The sequence below is a fragment of the Sus scrofa genome, chromosome 13 (assembly GCF_000003025.6).
Source record: "Sus scrofa isolate TJ Tabasco breed Duroc chromosome 13, Sscrofa11.1, whole genome shotgun sequence".
Classification (NCBI taxonomy): Eukaryota; Metazoa; Chordata; class Mammalia; order Artiodactyla; family Suidae; genus Sus; species Sus scrofa.
Window position 1 is genome coordinate 204,636,896 of NC_010455.5, and position 20,426 is coordinate 204,657,321.

Below are 20,426 nucleotides of genomic sequence, written 5' to 3' on the forward strand. Positions count from 1 at the left end.
GAAGCCAAAAAAATAGAAAAATAAAACAAACGGTGACAGGAAGTGATAGGACTAAGAAAAATGTGTACACTTGGATGTAAGTGGGATGAACCCATCTCTTAAAAGAACTGAAGTTACAGAGATTTTTTAAAAAGACAGGCAGAGATTCTGATATGACTGCCCACCGGAAATTGGAATATTTAGGAGCAGAAAGAAAGGGGACCATCTGGCCCAGCCCCACTGCCTGCAGACAGCCGCCCACCCTCTCTTCCCTGTGGCCACCTGGAGGATGGTACCTGTAAGGATTCCCCTGCATCTCCAGTTTCCCTCCAGTAACATACAAGATCATGCAGCTTCTGCTTGGTACCCACTGCACATTTATGAGAAATTCAGGTCAAATCAAATCCGAGTTGTGACTTGGGGACCTTGGGCTGTTGAACATCTAATATTTGAATAGAAAATGGATAACATATATATTTTTTTCTTTTTTTGCTTTTTTAAGGGCCGCACCTCGGCATATGGAGATTCCTGGGATAAGGGTGGAGTCGGAGCTGCAGTGGCCGGCCTTAGCCACAGCCACAGCAACACCAGATCTGAGCTGCATCTGTGACCTACACCACAGCTTGCAGCAACGCCAGATCCTTAACCCACTGAGGGAGGCCAGGGATCGAACCCGCAACCTCATGGTTCCTAGTCAGATTTGTTTCCGCTGTGCCATGACGGGAACTTCATGGGTAACATATGTGTTTTAATTGCACTCTGTCCAAAATCAATCTAAACATCCCTGTAAGGGAGGGAGGCCCTGCAATTTTTCCAGCAACTGCGTGTTCATAAATGGAAACTAAGGGCGGAGAATTCATTTCCTAAAGCGAGGATGCACAACGTGGCGTTTGTCGTCTCTTTATTCAGTGTGAGAAGCCCCCCAAAACCTGTGGAGCAGAAGGAGCCAGACCCTCCACTCTCACCACCACCCCCAAAAAACAACCCCACACGATTCCATTTATATAACATCCAGGAACCCGAGAACCCAATTCGTGGTGACAGAAGTCAGGAAGTGGTTGCCTCTAAGAAATAGGAGGCATTGACCAGAAAGGGACAGAAGGAGACCTTCTGGGAATAATAGGAACTTCTCTGTCTTGGTTTGGGAGAACACTCTGTCAAAATGCACCAGTGGCAAATCCAAGAAAGAGCTTGTATTTTTATTGTATGGAAATTCTAACTCATCAAGACTAATAATAATAATGACACCTGAGACAGGGGTTCCCAGGTGCTGTGCCGTGGAGATGAGGGAATACCACCTGCCAGGAGGGGGCTGGGGAGGCATTCTATGGGGGAGGGGCATTGAATGAGAATTTCTAAGGGAGATTGGAAGGGCTGGAGGAGGCCGCCCCAGGCAAGGGACCAGCCTCCGCCAACAGCCCAGGGTGAGAAAGCCTTGTCCCCAAGTACCAAGGGCTGAAAAAGGAAATCCCAGTTATTTCGCTGAATTTACCTTTCTTTAAGGTTTTTGTGTGTATCTGAGGCAAAACTGATCTCCCCTCCCTGTGTTAGGCTTCATAATGGACTGGGTTCAGGGTTCTGTTTTATAAAAGATAAACAATTGCTAATGAATAGAAAGGTTTTGTTTGTTTTCAAATAATAGGTTGTTCTTTGTACTTAATTTTTAAAAGAAGTGTGTGAGAGTGTTGCTTTATGCCATAACCTAATGATTGTGTGTTTTTCCCTCCAAAATAAAAGCTGCAGATACTCGTTGACACTGGAAGCAGCAACTTCGCCGTGGCCGGTGCCCCGCATCCCTACATCGACTCTTACTTTGACGCGGAGAGGTGAGTGATGGGGGGATTCGTCCAGGCCTGGCTGGGTTTGGGGACACCGCAGACACGCCTGAAAATCCACTGGGAGGACACACCAGCAAAGGCGGTTTCATTTTTTTTTTTTTAATATTTACATTTGGGGTTTTTTGGTTATTATTATTATTTTTGTAATTGTTATTTCCCCAATACAATTTTTTTCCTACTATACAGCATGGTGACCCAGTTACACATACATGCATGCATTCTGTTTTTGCACATTATCCTGCTCTATCATAAGTGCCCTGACATAGTTCCCAGGGCTACACAGCAGGATCTCATTGCTAATTCATTCTAAAGGCAAGAGTCTGCATCTATTAACCCCAAGCTCCTAGTCCCTCCCACTTCCTCACCTTCCCCTTTGGCAACCACAAGTCTCTTCTCCAAGTCCATGATTTTCTTTTGTTCCTTTGCGCCGTATATTAGATTCCAGATATAAGTGATATCATATGGTATTGGTCTTTCTCTTTCTGGCTGACTTCACTCAGGATGAGAGTCTCTAGTTCCATCCCTGTTGCTGCAAATGGCATTGTTTTGTTCTTTTTTATGGCGGAGTGGTATTCCATCGTGTATATATACCGGTTTCACTTTAAGGGAGATAAGTACGTGTAGATATTTGCATATGTACGTGTTTGTGTGTATATGCAGATATCTGTATATTTGTATATATGTGTTTGTACTTGTGTGTGTGTAGATGTCTGTATGTCTGTGCTTAAGGTTGTGTGTATGTTAGTGTATGTTTGTGACATGTAGGTATCTGTGTACATGCATATGGTGGTGTGTATATTTATGTAGATTCGCGTAGTATAGATGTCTGTGTACATGTGTGGGGTCGTGTGTATATATGTGTATGTTTGTGTTCATGTAGGCATCTGTGTGTACATGCACATGCTGCTGTGTATATTTGTGTGCGGTGTCCATAGGTGGCCTTTATTCCAGATGCATCCACAGGAGGACTCACCTAGCAGCCTTGGTGTGTTCTCATGAGGTCCACTTTATGAAAACTCAAGTCAGAAAGGAGTTGTGTAGCTATACCCGAGTCGCAGGGAGCACGTGGCCCTTTGATGTCTGTTGAGCCCTCGAGTCCTAAAGCGGAGGTGGGCTTGAGCAAGGAGGGGAGCCTGGGTGCCAGTGAGGCTCTTCTGGGCAGCCGTCTGGGCTGGCTTGCTCGGAAAAGCCACCGTTGCATTGCCCCAGTGGCGTCAGTCGAGGTGTGACTCTCACCTGAACGCGCTTGTGTGCAGAGGTGTTTCTGGTGAGAGAAACCCATGACTCAGTGGGAAGGGTGTGTTGTGAGCACAAAGCCTGTGGACCTGAGACAGGGCTCCAGGCTGCCTGTTGAAATGTGCAGTGAAACTCCTGGCCAGGGATTGCTTTCTGAAGACTAGTGTGTGTTCTCAAGTTGTTGTGTAACCTCGGGTTCCTGGGAAGTGGGGCGAGGGGTGTGCAGACAGGGAAGGAGGCTGGCTTATGATGCACTGGCTGCCCTTTGCCCTTTCCTGCTCAAATCATGGCTTGTCCGAACCCTCTGCCCCAAACAGCTGCCTTCCCTCCACCACGTCATCATGGAACAGAACTTCCAAGTCCGTCCAAACCTCTCTATCTCTCTTTTTAAAAAAATTTTATTTTTATTGTTATGGCTGCACTGCAGCATATGGACATTCCCCAGGCCAAGAACTGAACCTAAGCTGCAGCCGCAACCTACAACTCGAACCCACTCCACCAGACCAGGAATCGAACCCATACCTCCATAGCAACCTGAGCTGCTGCAATGGGATTTTTAAGGCACTGCACCATGGCAGAAACTCCAAAACTTCTCATTTTTATTCATGTAGCACAGGAGGTCGAGGAGCCAAAAAACTGGCTCAAGTTCAAGCCTTTAGGCCAAGAAATCTCCAAACTTCAGCCCCGGCACCCTGTTTTTATAACGAGCATTTTGTAATGCCCTGACCTGAAATGTAAAGGAAATAGAACTTAGCCACATGTGTAATTCTAAATGCTCTGATGCAATAAGGTTGGGGAGGGGGCGGATAAAAGGAGAGGATTTTTAGGAAGGTGGCCCACACCTCAGTGTGTCAACACTCTGGTCTGGGGAGGAAGCGTGTGACGCTGGGAGATGTGGAAAGCTGTGAGCGTCATGCCCACTGTGGAGCACCCAGCGCAGACCGATAAGTCGGATTCAGTTAGACTCCGACACCCCCAGAGCAGCTTGGTTTGGTGATGTGGATTTTCCAGCCTAGGGAAGAGTCTTGGTAAAATCCCCCCCGCCCCGGCCCCCGGCTCCAAAGTATCACTTTCCTCAATTTTCATGGTAGTTACATTCCTAAAAAATACAGCATCCATTCAACTACATAAAGAATGTTTAGCAAGGCAATCGCAGCCCTGTGTGTTTTCACTCTGAGCCTCTTTGTAGCTTATGCGTTGCCCCGTTTCCCCCAAGCCTGCCGGGTATTCTGCCTGCTGTGGACAGAATGGACACACTTAGACCGAAGTTATGTCTTCAGCAGTTTTCCTTCTCTGCAGCAAGTCTGTCCAAAGCTCTCTCTCTCTCTTTTTAAAAAAGACACTTGTTACAATACAAGAAAACTGCAGTACAACACGGGAAAGCCACCGTTTGGGGGGTGCACGTAGCCCCTTTATAGACTTAAATGTGCAAATCTAACACTGTGGCGGGGTATGTCCTTCCCAGGAGATCAAGGGCACAGCCGGGGTTCCATACGGGTCAGAGAGTACTTTAAACCCAGTCACGGCTTTGCCCTGTAGGTGCAGTTAGGGAAACACCCCAGGGAAAATAATAGTCAACATTACAGGCGCGGGATAAGGTGCCATTTAATGTGTGTGTGATATTTAACTGCTTCTAGATGACTGGGTGTCTTACTCAGGCGTCTTCGACGTTGGCCATTGCTGGGGTGGACCGTGGTCCCCTTACAGCCTGAAATGAGACATGTTCTTCTAACGTTCCTGCCAGCCAGGGTTGGGTTCAGCTGGTTCCTGCCTTTCATCCTCAAAGGCTGAGCTTCTCTGGCTTCTGTGCACCTGACTTGATGTGAAGACGTCTGGGAACACCCACAGCACCCGAGGGCTATGCCTCCCCTCCTGGTAACCCCGCAGGAGCATTTGGGGCTCCCTCCCAGCGTCCTGAGCACTCCAGGTTCTCACCTCTTTCTCCCTTAGGAGTGAATAAAAAGAGAAATAACAGAACCTGGCAACACGTGGGGGAAGCCCCAGACTCCCCTGCGTTGTCAGTTTCACCCCATTGGCACATCCATCACTCCAGCTTCGACCTGCCTTCCTCATTTGCAAATTGACTGAATTTTTGCTGAAATTTACTTCGTCTCTGTGCACCGTGACCCATTTGGGGCCCCTAGCTCTGGTGCTGCCTTTCTTTTAAGGAGCTCTCTCTCTTTTTTTTTTTTTGTCTTTTTCTAGGGCCGCACCCTTGGCATATGGAGGTTCCCAGGTTAGGAGTCCAATCGGAGCTGTAGCAGCTGGCCTACGCCACAGCCACAGCAACGTGGGCTCTGAGCCACATCTGTGACCTACACCACAGCTCACCGCAATGCCGGATCCTTAACCCACTGAGCAAGGCCAGGGATCGAACCCGCATCCTCATGGTTCCTAGTTGGATTTGTTAACCACTGAGCCACGACGGGAACTCTGGGAGTTCTCTTCTTTAACAGGGCTGTCATATTTCTTCTTAGCGCAATCAGACATGACCCATCACATTTCTGAGTCTGAAGCAAGTTCTGCTCCATCAACTGCATTTCTACTCACACATGTGCTTTGCAAGTTAAATCTCTGCTTAGGTTAATACTAACCTATCTTCCTCTTCTCTCCTGTTTTTTTTTTTTTTTTTTTCCTCCATGCTTCTCATAGGCTTAAGTCAACCCAGACTTATCATTGTCAAGATAGAAGCTATGAACATAATTTAAATAATGCATGATGAATTTGTCTACTGCTGCCCGCTTACTGCAGATTTGGCCTAAGAGACACCCCCCACCCTTGGAGCTGATGGAAGTCCACAGAATGTTCTACTTTCTTCCTCAATGCTTGACAAAGCTTTCTTTTCTGAGCTGTAGCTCCCTGCCTTGTGATGTTTCTGCATCTGCTTGTCCCTCTGATCTCTCTTAGTTATAATAAGGTTTCTGGTTGGGTTTGCCAGCCTCTGATTCACGTCCCCCAGTCTCTGGATATTCAGGTTTAATGCTTCCTGAAACACGTCTCAGTAATTGGAGATTTGACTTGGGGTTTCTCTGACAAGACCGCTTTCATTTATGGAATGAGATGTCAGGCTGCCATTAGTCATCGGTGTAGCTTTGTCACACCAGAAGCCCTCTTTTCCTGGTGGCGAACAGTCCAATGAATGACTGTGTAGCAAAAAGACAGTCCTGTTTGGTTTGGTTTGGTTTTTTAAGGTGTACTTCTTGTTTAGCCAGTGCAATCACCTCCAGCCATTTGGCTTGACGAGAATTTCAATATATTCACGCCCTGACCTTATATTCACCTATTCAGGAAATTAAGTCTATTTTCATTAAAATGTCTCCTCCTCCTATCCCCCATCTGGGGTGAAGCCCACAGAGGAGCTGTGACACTGGCGCTATTTCTTTGCCTCAATCGATGCTTCTACGTAGAGTTGATACATTATCAAACTTCCCAGTAATGAGTGTCCTTAACGAGGCTGAACTGAATCCTTGGAACCCAACACCCCATCTCTCCATGTGCGAAGAACAGATATTTTTGCCTGATGATGTAATTACGTCTTTTTTTTTTTTTGTCTTTTTAGGGTGGCACCCGTGGCCTATGGAGGTTCCCAGGCTAGCGATCAAATCAGAGCTGTAGCCACCAGCCTACACCACAGCCACAGCAACACAGCATCCGAGCTGCGCCTTCGACCTCCACCACAGCTCACAGCGACGCCAGATCCTTAACCCCCTGAGCGAGGCCAGGGATGGAACCTGCGTCCTCCTGGATGCTCGTCAGATTCATCTCCACTGAGCCAAGACGGGAACTCCCCCTGACGATGGAGATTATTTCTCGGGCCTGCCCGCTGCCTGCCTGTCGAGGAGGGGTCTTGCCGTGTTGGAGCCCAGAAGCGTTTGCCATTGTTGAGGGTGCCCATGCCCCTCCAGGTTGGGCAGAAGCTCCTGGGCTGTCAGTGGCCCCATCTGCTCCGATCTGGTCATGTCCAGACCCTAGAAGAGTAAGAAGGGTAGCTGGTCACCTGGTCACCAGGCCGACTATCCCCGGAGACAGACCCCAAGCTGAGAAGGTGCAGCAGAGCCTGGGAGACGCCTTGGGCAGCCTGTTTGAGGAGACTCAGCATTCCCTAGATGCCAGGCTTAGGAGAACCAGAGCCCACCCGCCCCAGGACCCCACCCTTTTGAATTCTGCCCTCCCACCTTCTCCCCATATGTTCTTTGAAAACCACAGAAGGTCTCCCTAAAATAATAAAATGTTCTGTGTTTTCTTTTCTCCTCAGTTCTATTGATTTCATTTTTCAATCCTGCATATTCCCTGAATGCTCTCATCAGAGGCAGAATGTCTCCTGCATTTGGTTCAAAGGGATTTTATTGCTGTGAGTGGACTTTTTCCTGGCTACCCACATCCGTGATGGATGGCTGTTTCTGTGCACCCATAGTAGACACTGCAAAGAAGCAGCCAGTTCGGGCTTTGCTCTTGGTATCGTTAATTAATGTGCGAAGCTATCAAGAGCCAAAGGATTTTAATGCCAAGAGTTGGGATGGACAAGTACACTTTTTAAAAAAGTCTAGTGCTGGAAACTATACCTTAATAGCCTTTAACGATTCATCTCTAGGGTTTTTGCTCTATAAGGTTTAGTTCAAGGAACCCAGGGAACAGGGGCTAAGAATTCCTTCTTTCTCACGTCATCTAGAACTGCGCCTCTCCAAGGATAGAGAGTAGCCACAGGTGGCTATTTAAATGTAAATTAATCAGGAGTTCCCATTGTGGCTCAGCAGGTTAAGAACCCGACTCCGGCTCCATGAGGTTGTGGGTCCGATTCCTGACCTTGCTTAGTGGGTTAAGGATCCGGCGTTGCCTCGAGCTGTAGCGTAGGTCACAGATATGGCTCTGATCCTGTGTTGCTGTGGCTGTGACATAGGCCATCAGCTGCTGCTCCAATTCGACTGCTCGCCTGGGACCTTCCCTATGCCACTAGAAAAAGAAAAAAAATAATAATAATGCTAAATGAAGGTTCAGTCCTTTAGTCAGACAATCCAGACGGTCCCTGGCTTAGGATGGTTTGACTTGGGATTTTTCAACTTGATGATGATGCAAAAGCAATACACGTTCTGTAGAAACTGTGCTTCGAGTCTGAATTTTGATCTTCTCCTGAGCCAGCGTTTTTCGGGCCCATCCTCTCTCTTAGTCTGCACAGCGGCAGCCGCAGCTCCCCGTCAGCCACGTGGTCAGGAAGGTGAGCAACTGATCCGCTCATAATTGTGCTGGACCCGGACAGCCATTCTGTTTTTCACTTCCAGTATTCAATAAATCACAGGGTATATTCAACCTTTTGTTCTAAGACAGGCTTGGTGTTAGATGGTCTGGCCCGGCTGTCTGCTAATGCAATGTTCTGAGCACATTGAAGGTAGGCTGAGCTAAGCTGTGTTGTTTGATAGGTTAGGTGTATTAAATGCATTTTGATGCAATGATATTTTCAGTGTGCAATGCGTTGATCAGGAAGGAACCCCACTGCGTGTTGAGGAAGACCTGCAATCACACTTCAGGGGCGCCCTTGCCCCCAGTGGCTACTGTCTTAGAAGCCTAGCTAGAGGGTATTTCTGTCTTTGCCGAAGCTCTCTTGGGCAGCTCTGGTCCAGAACACTGAAGAACTCCATCTTGGAGCTCCCGTTGGGACTCAATGGTGACAAACCCAACTAGGATCCATGAGGACGTGGGCTTGGTCCCTGGCCTCGCTCAGTGGGTTAAGGATCCGGCATTGCCGTGAGCTGTGGTATAGGCTGCAAACACACCTTGGATCCCACGTTGCTGTGGTGTAGGCCGGCAGCTGCAGCTCCAATTCGATGAACCCTTAGCCTGGGAACTTCCATATGCCTCGGGTGTGCCCCCCCCCCAAAAAAGTCTATCTTTTAGAAATCTAGAAGGTTCCTCCCCTTCCTCGACCCTTTTAACCAAGTCTTAGCCGATATGTCTCCTTTTCGTGGAGGCTGTGGGACTCCAGAACGAAACCCTTGGGGATATTCAAGAAAAGTCACTCTAGAGGAATATTTTCTAGAAGATTAATGCTTCCATTTTCCAGTAGTAGTTCATCAGTGAACAAAGGTCACACAAGCAATTAAATAATTATAATAATGGCAGCTATTTTTGGTGGGTACCAGCTGAGTTCCAGGGTTTTGTTCTAAGTGGCTTATGGCCTTCGCTCTTCAGTCCTTAGTATGACCCGTATAGACGTCCGGTGCTCTCTTGTCCCCCCTTGTGAGCAGAGGAAACGGAGGCATTTGAGATTAGGTAACTTGGCCAAGGGTCACACCTGGCTCCAACGTGGCTGAAATCCTGTTTGACCCCAGGCAGTGTAATGCCAGCTGCCTCTCATCTCTCTGCAGATGGTACCAAAATATGCAGAATGTTCCCCCAAGAGGGAGCCAGCAGGCTGGACGGTCCCCTGCCGAGGGCATGCTGCATCGATGGTCAGGCAGATTTAGGCTCTTCTCAGTGACATTAGCAGATTCTCATGAGTTTTCTGCAGGTGAGACAGGGTGACCATAAAACAGCGTTTCCAAAGAGAATCACAGTATAGGATGTTTCTGGGGGTAAGAACCTTCGAGATCAGGTGTTGGCCAACTAGCCCTGCCAGGCTACATCCAACCCGTTGCCTGTGTTTGCAAATAAAGTTTTATTGGAATGCAGCCACACCCGTTTGTTTCTCTGTCATCTGAGGCTGCTTCCTCACTGGCAGAGTGGAGGCGTGGTGCCAGAGCTCACGGGACCCACAAAAGCTGAAGCATTTCTTTTCTGGCCCTTCGCAGACGAAGTGTGCCAGCTCTGTGCTAAATCATATTCTCTGAGCCTTTCAAAATCATGACCTTATCTGTTAGCAGCAGTGCAGCTTTGACCTTGAGGAGTGATCCCAGGTTGTCCAAAGGGACTGACCATTCAGTATTTTCATTGCTTTTCAACCTAGATGGCTTACAGGCTCTGCTGTGCGCCAGGCAGAAGTGAGTTGAGGCTGGCACTAAAGCGTGGCACTGGAACACCAACCCTCGAGGGCCTGCATTTCAATGACCTGTCTATGCCCTTTGTATGTGTCATTTCTGATGAGTCTCTTGGCACTCTGTGTGCCCTGGGGCCATCCATCTTCATCTTTCTTTCCCTCTCTCCTTTTTTTTTTTTTTTTCTGGCCACACCTGCAGTATATACAAGTTCCTGGGCCAGGGATTGAAGCCAAGCTATAGCTGCAACCTACACCACAGCTGGAGCAACACAGGATCCTTAACCCACTGCACTAGGCCTGAGACTGAACTGCACCTCCACATAGACTTGAGCTGCTGCAGTTGGATCCTTAACCCACTTCACCACAGCAGGAACACCCAACTCACTTTTCTGTCTGTGTCTGCCCTTGTGAGAAGGCAAATGTAGAGAAAATGTCCACTTATGTAGCTCTCTCTTTAAGATCATGGTGAAGTTAGCTAAAATCGTCAGAAAGCATTAAAATTAAATATTCTTCATATTTCACATCCCATTATGAAGTTAGATAAATCAAATTTCTCCAAAATGTGTCTGCTACGCATTTTAAAAATACCCTTTTCCCTTCCGATTATACAAATTACATATACAGAAAATGTGGGTCTGACCATAAGAATGAGAGTTTCCCCCACGGAACCCCACCACCCCAGAGTCACCACTGTCAATATCTGAGTGTCGTAAATTATTTTGAAAAGGATTCTGCCACATATGCAAATGTTTCTTTTACCTTAATTTTTTTATCTCATTGAAAAGGTCTTAGCCAACAGCTTTTTCGGTGATATATAATATTCCATCACATGAATGTGCTGTAATTTAGCAAAGTATTTCCTTTTCACTGGGCATTTAGGTTGTTTCCAGCTGTTTGCTGTTATAAATAAAACACAATGACTGTCTTTGTTCATGAAGGTCTGTGTGCATCATGGGTGTTCCCTTAGAATCAAATTCTCAAAAGTACAGTTACTGAATTAAATAAAGATTCTTACCATTTTTAGGAGTTCCCGTCGTGGCTCAGCAGTAGCAAATCTGACTAGCATCCATGAGGACGCAGGTTCAATCCCTGGTCTCGCTCAGTGGGTTAAGGTTCCGGCGTTGCTCTGAGCTGTGATGTAGATTGCAGACGCGGCTTGGATCTGACATTGCTGTGGCTGTGGTGTGGGCCAGCGGCTATAGCTCCAATTTGAACCCTAGCCTGGGAACCTCCATATGCTGTGTGTGCGGCCCTAAAAAGAAAAAAAAAAAAAAAAGACTGTTACCATTTTTAAAGATGATGAGATGTACCAAGAAAAAGTCATATATCATCTCTGACTTAACTTTCTCCCTGACTCCACGTAAGACCACATCAATTCATATAATCCTCTTTTTTTTGTTTTTGTCTTTTTGTCTTTTTAGGGCTGCACCTGCAGCTTATGGAGATTCCCAGGCTAGGGGTCCAATCCGAGCTGTACCCGGCAGCCTACGCCACAGCCACAGCAATGCCAGATCCGAGCCACGTCTGCAACCTACAGTACAGCTCATGGCAACATCAGATCCTTAACCCACTGAGCAAGGCCAGGGATCGAACCCACAACCTCATGGTTCCTAGTCAGATTCGTTTCCACTGCACCACAACGAGAACTCCTTTTTTTGTTTGTTTGTTAATTCATATAACCCTACAGCAAAAATTTATTAGCATGTATTAATGTTCAGAGATTTAAAAATTGCAGGCAGCATTTCCCTTGTGGTGCAATGCATTAAGGATTTGGCACTGTCACTGCAGTGGCGTGGGTCCCTGCTGTGGTGCAGGTTCTATCCCTGGCCCAGGAACTTCCACTTGCTTCGGGCATGGCCAAGAAAAAAAAATCCTAAAAAAATAAAAAGTGCAGGAGTTCCCATTGGGGTGCAGCAGAAATAAATCCAACAAGTATCCAGGAGGATGCAGGTTCGATCCCTGGCCCTGCTCAGTGGGTCAGGGATCCAGTGGTGCCTTGAACTGTGGTGTAGGTCGCAGACACGGCTCAGATCCTGCATTGCTGTGGCTGTGGCGTTGGCTGGTGGCTACAGCTCGGATTTGACCCCTAGCCTGGGAACCTCCATATGCCATGGGTACAGCCTTAAAAGCTTAAAAAAAAAAAAAAAAAAAGTGTAGGCTGGCGGGGACACTTCACAGTGTTCTGTCTGCTGAAATGGTGTTTCTTTTAGAAATGCCACCCTTGTCCCATGGGGAGCTTGGTTTCAAGGCCTAGATATTTGTCCCGAGATGTCCCTTGAGTTCCTTCCTCTATTCCAGCCAAGTCTTCAAGCTCAGATGGGTGTGAAAATGACCTTATAGGATTGGACACCCCAGGGCCTTGACACCTGCTCTTCTCTCTCCAGGGTGTCCCTCCCCCTGTCCTCATGCAGGTCCCACACAAATGGTATTTTTCAGAGAGGCCTCAGTGACCACCAGGTCACCTGGCATCCCTTACTCTGCCATCGTCTTGGGTAACTCCTACCGCTCTGTCACTGCCTAGAATTTTAGGGGTGCGTTTGCCTACCGTGTGTCTCTGAAATCCTGAGAGCAGGACTTCCACCTGCCCTGCCCGCCCGGTGTCTGGTCTTGCTCATGTTACGGTTGCAGTAGCTCTTTCCCTTAGGGCTGTCTGTGTGAGGGGTTATCGATGGGTCGCAGTGATTTACGTCATAGCGTGTCATTAGCATCATCCTTCCTCGTGTATGAGTATTGTCAGCTCTGGGGCACTGGGACAGGCTTGAGAAGGAACCCATGCCCTCGCAAGGTCATGCAGACCCTGAGGCCAGCAGCCCTGGTGTTAGGGGCTGTGGCTCCATCTTTATTCGTCATGTTGGGTTTTTTATGAATCCAAACCCCAGGCCACGGTGGGCATAAGCTGGTGGCACCTTCTGGGCTGCCAGCCCCTGCCTATGTCACAGAGCAGCAGGGCAGGGTCCTCCCCAGAGCCGGGGGGCCAGGCAGGTGTCCACACTGCGTCGTACTGTCCAAGGCCTATATAGTTAAGCAAAACAGCCATCACCCAAACGTTAGAGATTGTGTCCTGTGGGAAACACCGCCGTGCGAGCAGATGCCCTGATCATCCCAAAGACCTGCTTATGCCAACCAGGGCTTAGGACGGCGGTCTCTGCCACCACGACTGGCCATCCGGTGAAAACAGGGACCTGAGGATGGACACAGGACACGATGTCTCTTCTCTTTCTCCAGGTCCAGCACCTACCGCCCCAAGGGCTTTGATGTCACCGTGAAGTACACGCAAGGGAGCTGGACCGGCCTTGTTGGGGAGGACGTTGTCACCATCCCCAAGGGCTTCAATAGCTCTTTTCTTGTCAACATTGCCACCATCTTTGAGTCGGAGAATTTCTTTTTGCCTGGGATTAAGTGGAATGGGATCCTCGGACTGGCTTATGCCACCCTGGCCAAGGTAAGAAGAATCCACGGGTCTAAGGACACCAACTGACGGGACGAGATGCTGAAACCAGTTACTGGAGGGGCCCACAAGTGGGTCCAGCCTGTCCGAGACAGTCAGGGAGAATCACGTGTTTGGAACAGACCCGTTTCATACAATTAATTGTACCTCCAAGAATTTTTAAAATTTTAAAAGTTAAGGTAAATGGTGAGATGCTTTGACCCTTCCCGTCAGTGTTAGGAAGACAACATGTCATGAAGGTGACATTCATGGAATTCTTTTCTTTTTTTTTTGGGGTGGTCTTTTTAGGGCTGCACCTGCTGCCTATGGAGGTTCCCAGGCTATGGGGCACATTGGAGCTGCAGCCACTGGCCTGCACCACAGCCATAGCAATGCCAGATCCAAGCCACATCTACACCTTATGCTGCAGCTTCCTTAACCCACTGAGCGAATCAAATCTGAATCCTCTTGGATACTAGTCGAATTCTTAACCTGCTGAACCACAAGGGGAACTCCAGGAATTATTTTTTGTCTTTTTTTTTGGTTTATTTTTCTTGCATAGTTTCCAGAGGTTAAGAGAATCTGAATCACTTCGTGGTATTCCTTTAGGAGTTTTTATTAAGGTACAATGACGAGAAAACACATTTATTAAATTCATAGGTTCATATAAAGACAGAGTCCCCAGTGGATACTGGAACCTCAGCAGGGGGGGGGGTCCCATCAGGGGGAGGGGACCCCGCCAGGCAGAGACAGCATCACGCCCCCTTCCCCTCACTCCGGAGCTGAGCGCAGGCAAGCCTTCAAGTGCGCCTGGGGGATAACCACGTGCTCGAAGTAGCGACGCCCCAGGGAGAGACTGTGCAACCCCTGCCCACGTCGCATCAGCACCCTCGCGGGCAGGGAAAGACAGACGGACGCTTTCTGCTTGCCCGTGCTTGGTCCACCCGGAGGAAGTAATGCGCATGGGCGCAAAGAGGGAGGGGCTGGGGCGTTTCCCAGGGAACGGATGCCCGAGGCAGGTGGATGCTGCACCCGTGTGCCCCCACTCCGGGATGCCAGGGCAGGTCTGCGTCTACCTGAGAGGTCGTGCAGGCCCCTCCTGGCCTGTAACCGGGCAACGCAGCCCGGACTCTCTTGTTGGGGTTAGGCTTTGAGCCACAGCTAAATGTGGAACAAAGACTCTTGGGTGTAGCAAGGCCTGTTGTCTCTCTATAAGGACGTGTCTTCCCGCTCAGGTTTATGGGGAGGGTGGGTAATGCGGGGCGGGGCGGGTGGGGCAGTGGGCGGGGGCATTTCTCAAGCTGGTGGTCTCAAAATGGGACCCCGTGGTTCCCATTTTAAGAGATGTGTGGACAGAGGGTCTGAGAGGACCGAGGGTCAGCACAGAGCCCGGCTGCACCTCCCACTCTGTCTGGGGACCCGAGGCGGCTTCTGGAGCCTCTTCTGACTCAGCATCCTCTGTCATCCTTGGGCAAAACATTTCATCTTCGTGTGACTTGGAAAACGAGCATTTGGAGTTCCCGCTGTGGCGCAACGGGATGGGCAGTGGCTCTGCAGCACCAGGACTCAGATTCAATCCCCGGCCTGGCACAGTGGGTTCAAGGATCCAGTGTTGCTGCCGCTGCGGCGTAGGCCACGACTGTGGCTCGGATCTGATCCCTGGCCCAGGGATTCCACAGGCCACAGGGCAGCCTAAAAAAGACAAAAAGGAAAGGGAACGCCGTAGGATTGATTTTATGCTGATTATTTGCAGGATGGGGGCGTAAAGCTAAATTATCTGGAGTTAATAATATGTCACACCTGCTTGAGAATAGACTGCCTCAGGGTTCTTTGGGGTGTCCAGACCCTGCCCCCCACCACAACTATGAAATGCCAAGGTCACCAGCAATGGGCTTCACATTCTTCCCTTTGAAGAGACAATATCAGGTTTCTTAGGAAGTCGAGTAGGAAGTGGAGCCTGGCCAGAAACAGGACTGGCAGGGCCGTCTCGGTGCGTGGCCCAAAGCTGGTTCAGAAATGAGTTGATGGAGCAGCCGGTGGGGCTCAGAGTGTGCGGCGGCCCCCAGTGGATCCTAGAAGCGTCCCACCCAAGGATGTGCGTCAGAACCACTGGGGGGTCTCTTGTACTGTGACTAACAGCATTCCTGCTGAATCATGTTCCCTTGGGCGGGCCCTGGGCAACTGTGTACTTTTAAACCTCTAAAGAGGGAGTTCCTGTCATGGCTCAATGGAAGCAAATCTGACTGGTATCCATGAGGATGCAGGTTTGACCCCTGGCTCAGTGGGTTAAGGATCTGGCATTGCCATGAGCTGTGGTGTAGTCGCATGAGGCTCAGATCCTGCGTTGCTGTGGCTGTGATGGAGGCCAGTGGCTACAGCTCCGATTTGACCCCTAGCCTGGGAACCTCCATATGCCGCGGGTGTGACCCTAAAAAGACAAAAAAAGAAAAGACCAGTAGGTAAGTCCAAGATCACTTGGGGAGCTGGTGGCCGTGCCAGGGTTCCCTTCCACCTAAGCCAGCTTAACCCTCTATCAGGATGCCAGCTCTTCCCTAAGCAACATCTGTCCTGTCCTCTAGCAGGTAATCTCCATACGCCATGGGTGTGGCCCTAAAAAGAAAGAAAAAAAAAAAAGCTCTAAAGAGATCCCAAGTCCTGCTGAAGAATGACTGGTGACTGGGACAAAACAAAATAGTCACAGATCCTGTCCCTTGTGCCGGGCGCCATTCCGAGCACCCGGGTGCACCGACCCGTTTAAACCCCTGAAGAGCTCCCGGCAGCTACTGTGGTCCCCGTTTTATAGACAAGGAAACAAAGGAACAGGTCACACGCTCAGAAGGTGGGTGGTGGAGCTGGGATTCAATTCCAAGTGTTGTTTACTTGGCTGCCTCTCAAGAAGGTGCGCGGAAACTGGGTCACCCCCAGACCCAGCCCATTTCAAGAGGGGGCCTTTGTTCCATTCTTGACCCAAACCCAAAGTGTCTAGACAGAGATGGCGGCAGGGACTGTGCCGAGTTCTGCCGGAGTCCCCAGGAACTGAGACAAAAGCCGGTGGGAGGCCAGATAGACAGGAACTAAACCAACGGGAAGGTTTCTGTCCATTTGATAACATACCTCTCACTTACTCAAGAATTAGAGTTTCAGGTCTTACAGATAACAAAGAATCCTTCCTTACATTAACCATAGATGCTCAGAACATGCCCATAGCGTCAACCAGAACTAACTCAGAGTCACCAGCTCTAATCTCCCCCAGCTGTGAAAGCCAAAACCTGAACCTGAGTCCATTCCCTCCTTCCTGGTTACCAGCACCCATGGCCCACCCTCAACTAGGACCTGTTCACATACCGTCATCTCCCCACTTTTTTCCTTTTTAGGGCCACACCTGCGGCATTTGGAAGTTCCCAGGCTAGGGGTCGAATCAGAGCTGCAGCTGCCAGCCTCCACCACAGCCGCAGCAAAGCAGGATCCGAGCCAAATCTGCGAGCTACACCACAGCTCACAGCAACGTTGGATCCTTAACCCACTGAGCGAGGCCAGGGATCGAACCCATGTCCTCATGGAGGCTAGTTGGGTTCTTAACCCTCTGAGCTACAACCAGAATTCCTACCATCTCTCTTTCAATCCTGGAGAAATGAGGCCGTTGTCTGAAGGCGTGGCTACATGGAACATAGACACAGAGCAAATTACAGAAACAGGGCCGTGGGGAATAACGAGCTTTTCCACTTGAGAAGACCTAGCTCCTCTCCTGGTCGCGAGTTCAGCGGACTGAGAGCTGAGCCATGTCCGGGGTCCAGGATCGTGGATGTGATGTGTCCTTGTGGTCAGGCACCTGTCATTTGCGTGATGGACACTACGGCTGAAAGGGGTGCATAGAAGCTTTCTGGAGCTACAGAGGCAGCTCCGGGAGACACTGTTCTGTCCTTACTCCGAGATGTCTAAGATTAGAATCCACCACCTACCTCAGTAACCCACTTCCATACCTCACGCCTGCCTCACAAGGCAGTCAGGATGATAAATGTGGCAAGCATCTCTGTAGCTTCTGGAAATACTGTCTTATTTTTACAACAGAGCTGTACCAAAGGGAAAAATACCAAGTAGTAGGAAGTCCTGCTGGAGGTGTCTGAGTTATTGTACTTAATCGTAAGCTGGTTTGTTGTTTAGCCATGAGAAATATGGAGCATGAAGAAATGCCACGTTGTAGAGCATGCCTGGCACCTGCAATGGGGCCACTCCTTGTCCACCGACGAGTCCTGAAGCAGCTGTCCTCTTTGCCCATCCCTCCTGCAGCCGTCAAGTTCTCTGGAGACCTTCTTTGACTCCCTCGTGGCACAAGCGAAAATTCCCAACGTGTTCTCCATGCAGATGTGTGGGGCTGGATTGCCAGTGGCTGGAACTGGTACCAACGGAGGTAGTCTTGTGGGTATCTTTTAGTCTTAAAGGGGGGACATCATCACAAACCAGTGGGGCTGCTTTTTTTCTCTTTCATTAAGACCCTGGTAGAGATATTAGACATGTAGGCATCCGTAGGTACTGTAAAATTTTGATCATCCTTCTTTGGGAACCTTTTCAAAAAATGGATAAAATTGGGTGTTATTTTTATCCTTCCTGATCATCTTGCCACCTACTAAGATGAGTCTCATTGCTTGCCCAAAATTCCATTAAAGCTTTTAAAAACGTTCCTTTGAAAGGCAATGGTTTTTGTTGGCTGAGGGAGGGGCATGTGAGCAAAGCGGGGGATATGGCAGGTGCAGCGGAGGCAAAGGGGGTGCCTGTGGTCTCATAAACTTGGTGGGAAGACGGGACCCCTGTACATCCTTTCTCTCTTCCTCAACACACACATATGCGCACGTACACACACACACACACACACACACGTATACACACGTATATACAGTTATACACACATACAGATACACACACACATATATACACACTTACATACAGTTATATACATATACACATACAGATACACACACATGCGCACACTTACACAGTTACACACATAGACACACGCTTTGGTACCATTTTACACACATATGTATACACACATGAGCACACGTATACACAGTTACACACATACACACATACATGCATCTGCACGCGTGCATACACTTCACTTATACACAATTACATGCACACACTTTTACAAACTTACACTTACACCCATATATGTACACACATGCACCACACTTATATACAGTTACACATACACATGCACACACTTTTACATAGTTGCACACATACATGCACATACACACACATGCACACACACACACACAGGGGGGAAGCAGAATCAACGCGGGGGACACGCCACGGCCCAAGTGTCCCCTTGATGGACCCTACACCAGACATCTAAATCAGGAGATGACGGGGAGAATATACAAGAAGGGCCCCCAGGGGGGGGTGCTGCTGACTCTGAGTCTCATTTACCTCCATTTGCTAACCATACACCTGCTCTCAACACCTTTTTTTTTTTTAATCACCTTTCAGGGGAGAGGGTAGCCTGGGATTTGTGGGGTCAGCTTAGACAGTTTTGCAAAATGACGCTTTGATTACAGAAGCGTTATCTGCTTTCCATGCAAATGCGTGGGGCAGGGAGTCATGCTCTGTCTTCTGAGGACCGAAGTTATTGTCAGTCTCTGAAGCTGGCTCTTGTGTTTCTTTGCAGGGTGGAGGGATTCCAGTACTGGGAAGCTGGGGCGGGGGGTGCACTTCCGTGAGAGAAGGCAAACCACCAGAGCACCTCGCTTAGACGAGGGCAGAACCCTCTTGGACACTTGGACACTTGATTCCAAAATGTTCTGTTTAATTTTCAGGCAGACATATGTTTTTGTTTATACTATGCTAATAAATTGAAAGTCCGGACTCCAGGAAGTTGCACCTCAGGAGAGCATGCGTCTCTGTGAAACTTGTTACACGCCTCTTTATCTTCTTCTCTTATATCTATACATTCTTCCTTCCCAGGTCCTGGGTGGAATTGAACCAACTTTGTACAAAGGAGACATCTGGTATACCCCTATTAAGGAGGAGTGGTACTATCAGATAGAAATTCTGAAATTGGAAATCGGAGGCCAGAGCCTTAATCTGGACTGCAGAGAGGTATTTCCGTGGTGATCTCTTGCTGTCTACTTGTCTCTGGGGGCCTGGGCCGCTTGCGGCTGGGGCTGAATAGGAAATCAGAGGGTGCATGACATTGCAAGGTAAATCAAGGCTCACGACATTGAAAGTTACAGAGCCGTTTGGTAGATCATTTTATCTCCATCACGCCCCGCCCCCCCAGAGGATGAAGTAAGCAGGGTTTTGTCAGTGCAAGGGGACAAAGGGGGACTAAAAAAGAAGTCAAATGAGACCAAAAATAAATCATCGGCTTTATCATCCATCCACGGCTAATCCCCCCCCCCCCCAGCAGACAATTCTCATGGGAAGAAACATGATGCTTTAAAGATGTGCGTGGCTCGAGGATGCTAAAAGGAGGCAGATGTGCTGCCTGGCGAAACCGCAGTGAAACTGCAGCTCTCCTTAACCTCACTCACACGCCTCCCCCCCACACTGCGTTTTGTCTTATTGGTGGCACATAATGACATGTTTGTGATGATACGGGGGGGCTTGGTCCTCTACCGCATTTTCAGAATGGTTTCTAACCACCACCACCACCACCCCCCCAGCCCAGCTCACATTTCATCAGCATTCATTGTGTTCCTACCTGTCATCACTCCCTTTCATTTTTAACCATCACTTGTACCGTAACTTCTCACATACACAGAGGCCTCTGGGAAAAACAATCAAAGCTTGATAACATGATGGTCCATTCCACGGGGCTGCTGTTTCAGTCCTAAGTCCACACATCTGGTTATTGTCCATAGGCATTTATTTGCCACGAAAGTGTGTAATGAGAGAATCAAATGGGGCAACCTAGAGTATAGCCCAGACTCTGTGTGAGTGTGAGAGAGAGAGTGTGTGTGTGTGTGTGTTGGAGAGT

General features: G+C 48.8%; 1 protein-coding gene across 5 annotated transcripts in view; it reads left to right on the top strand.

Moving 5' to 3' along the window:
- Nucleotides 1-20,426, top strand: part of BACE2 (beta-site APP-cleaving enzyme 2) — a 119,476-nt gene that overhangs the window by 36,156 nt on the left and 62,894 nt on the right. For all 5 annotated transcript variants that reach the window (XM_021071005.1, XM_021071006.1, XM_021071004.1 and 2 more), the window contains exons 2-5: nt 1,717-1,805; nt 13,246-13,462; nt 17,735-17,863; nt 19,412-19,546. In XM_021071005.1, the coding sequence (XP_020926664.1) occupies nt 1,717-1,805; nt 13,246-13,462; nt 17,735-17,863; nt 19,412-19,546 (570 nt within the window). The remainder of the gene's footprint in view (nt 1-1,716; nt 1,806-13,245; nt 13,463-17,734; nt 17,864-19,411; nt 19,547-20,426) is intronic.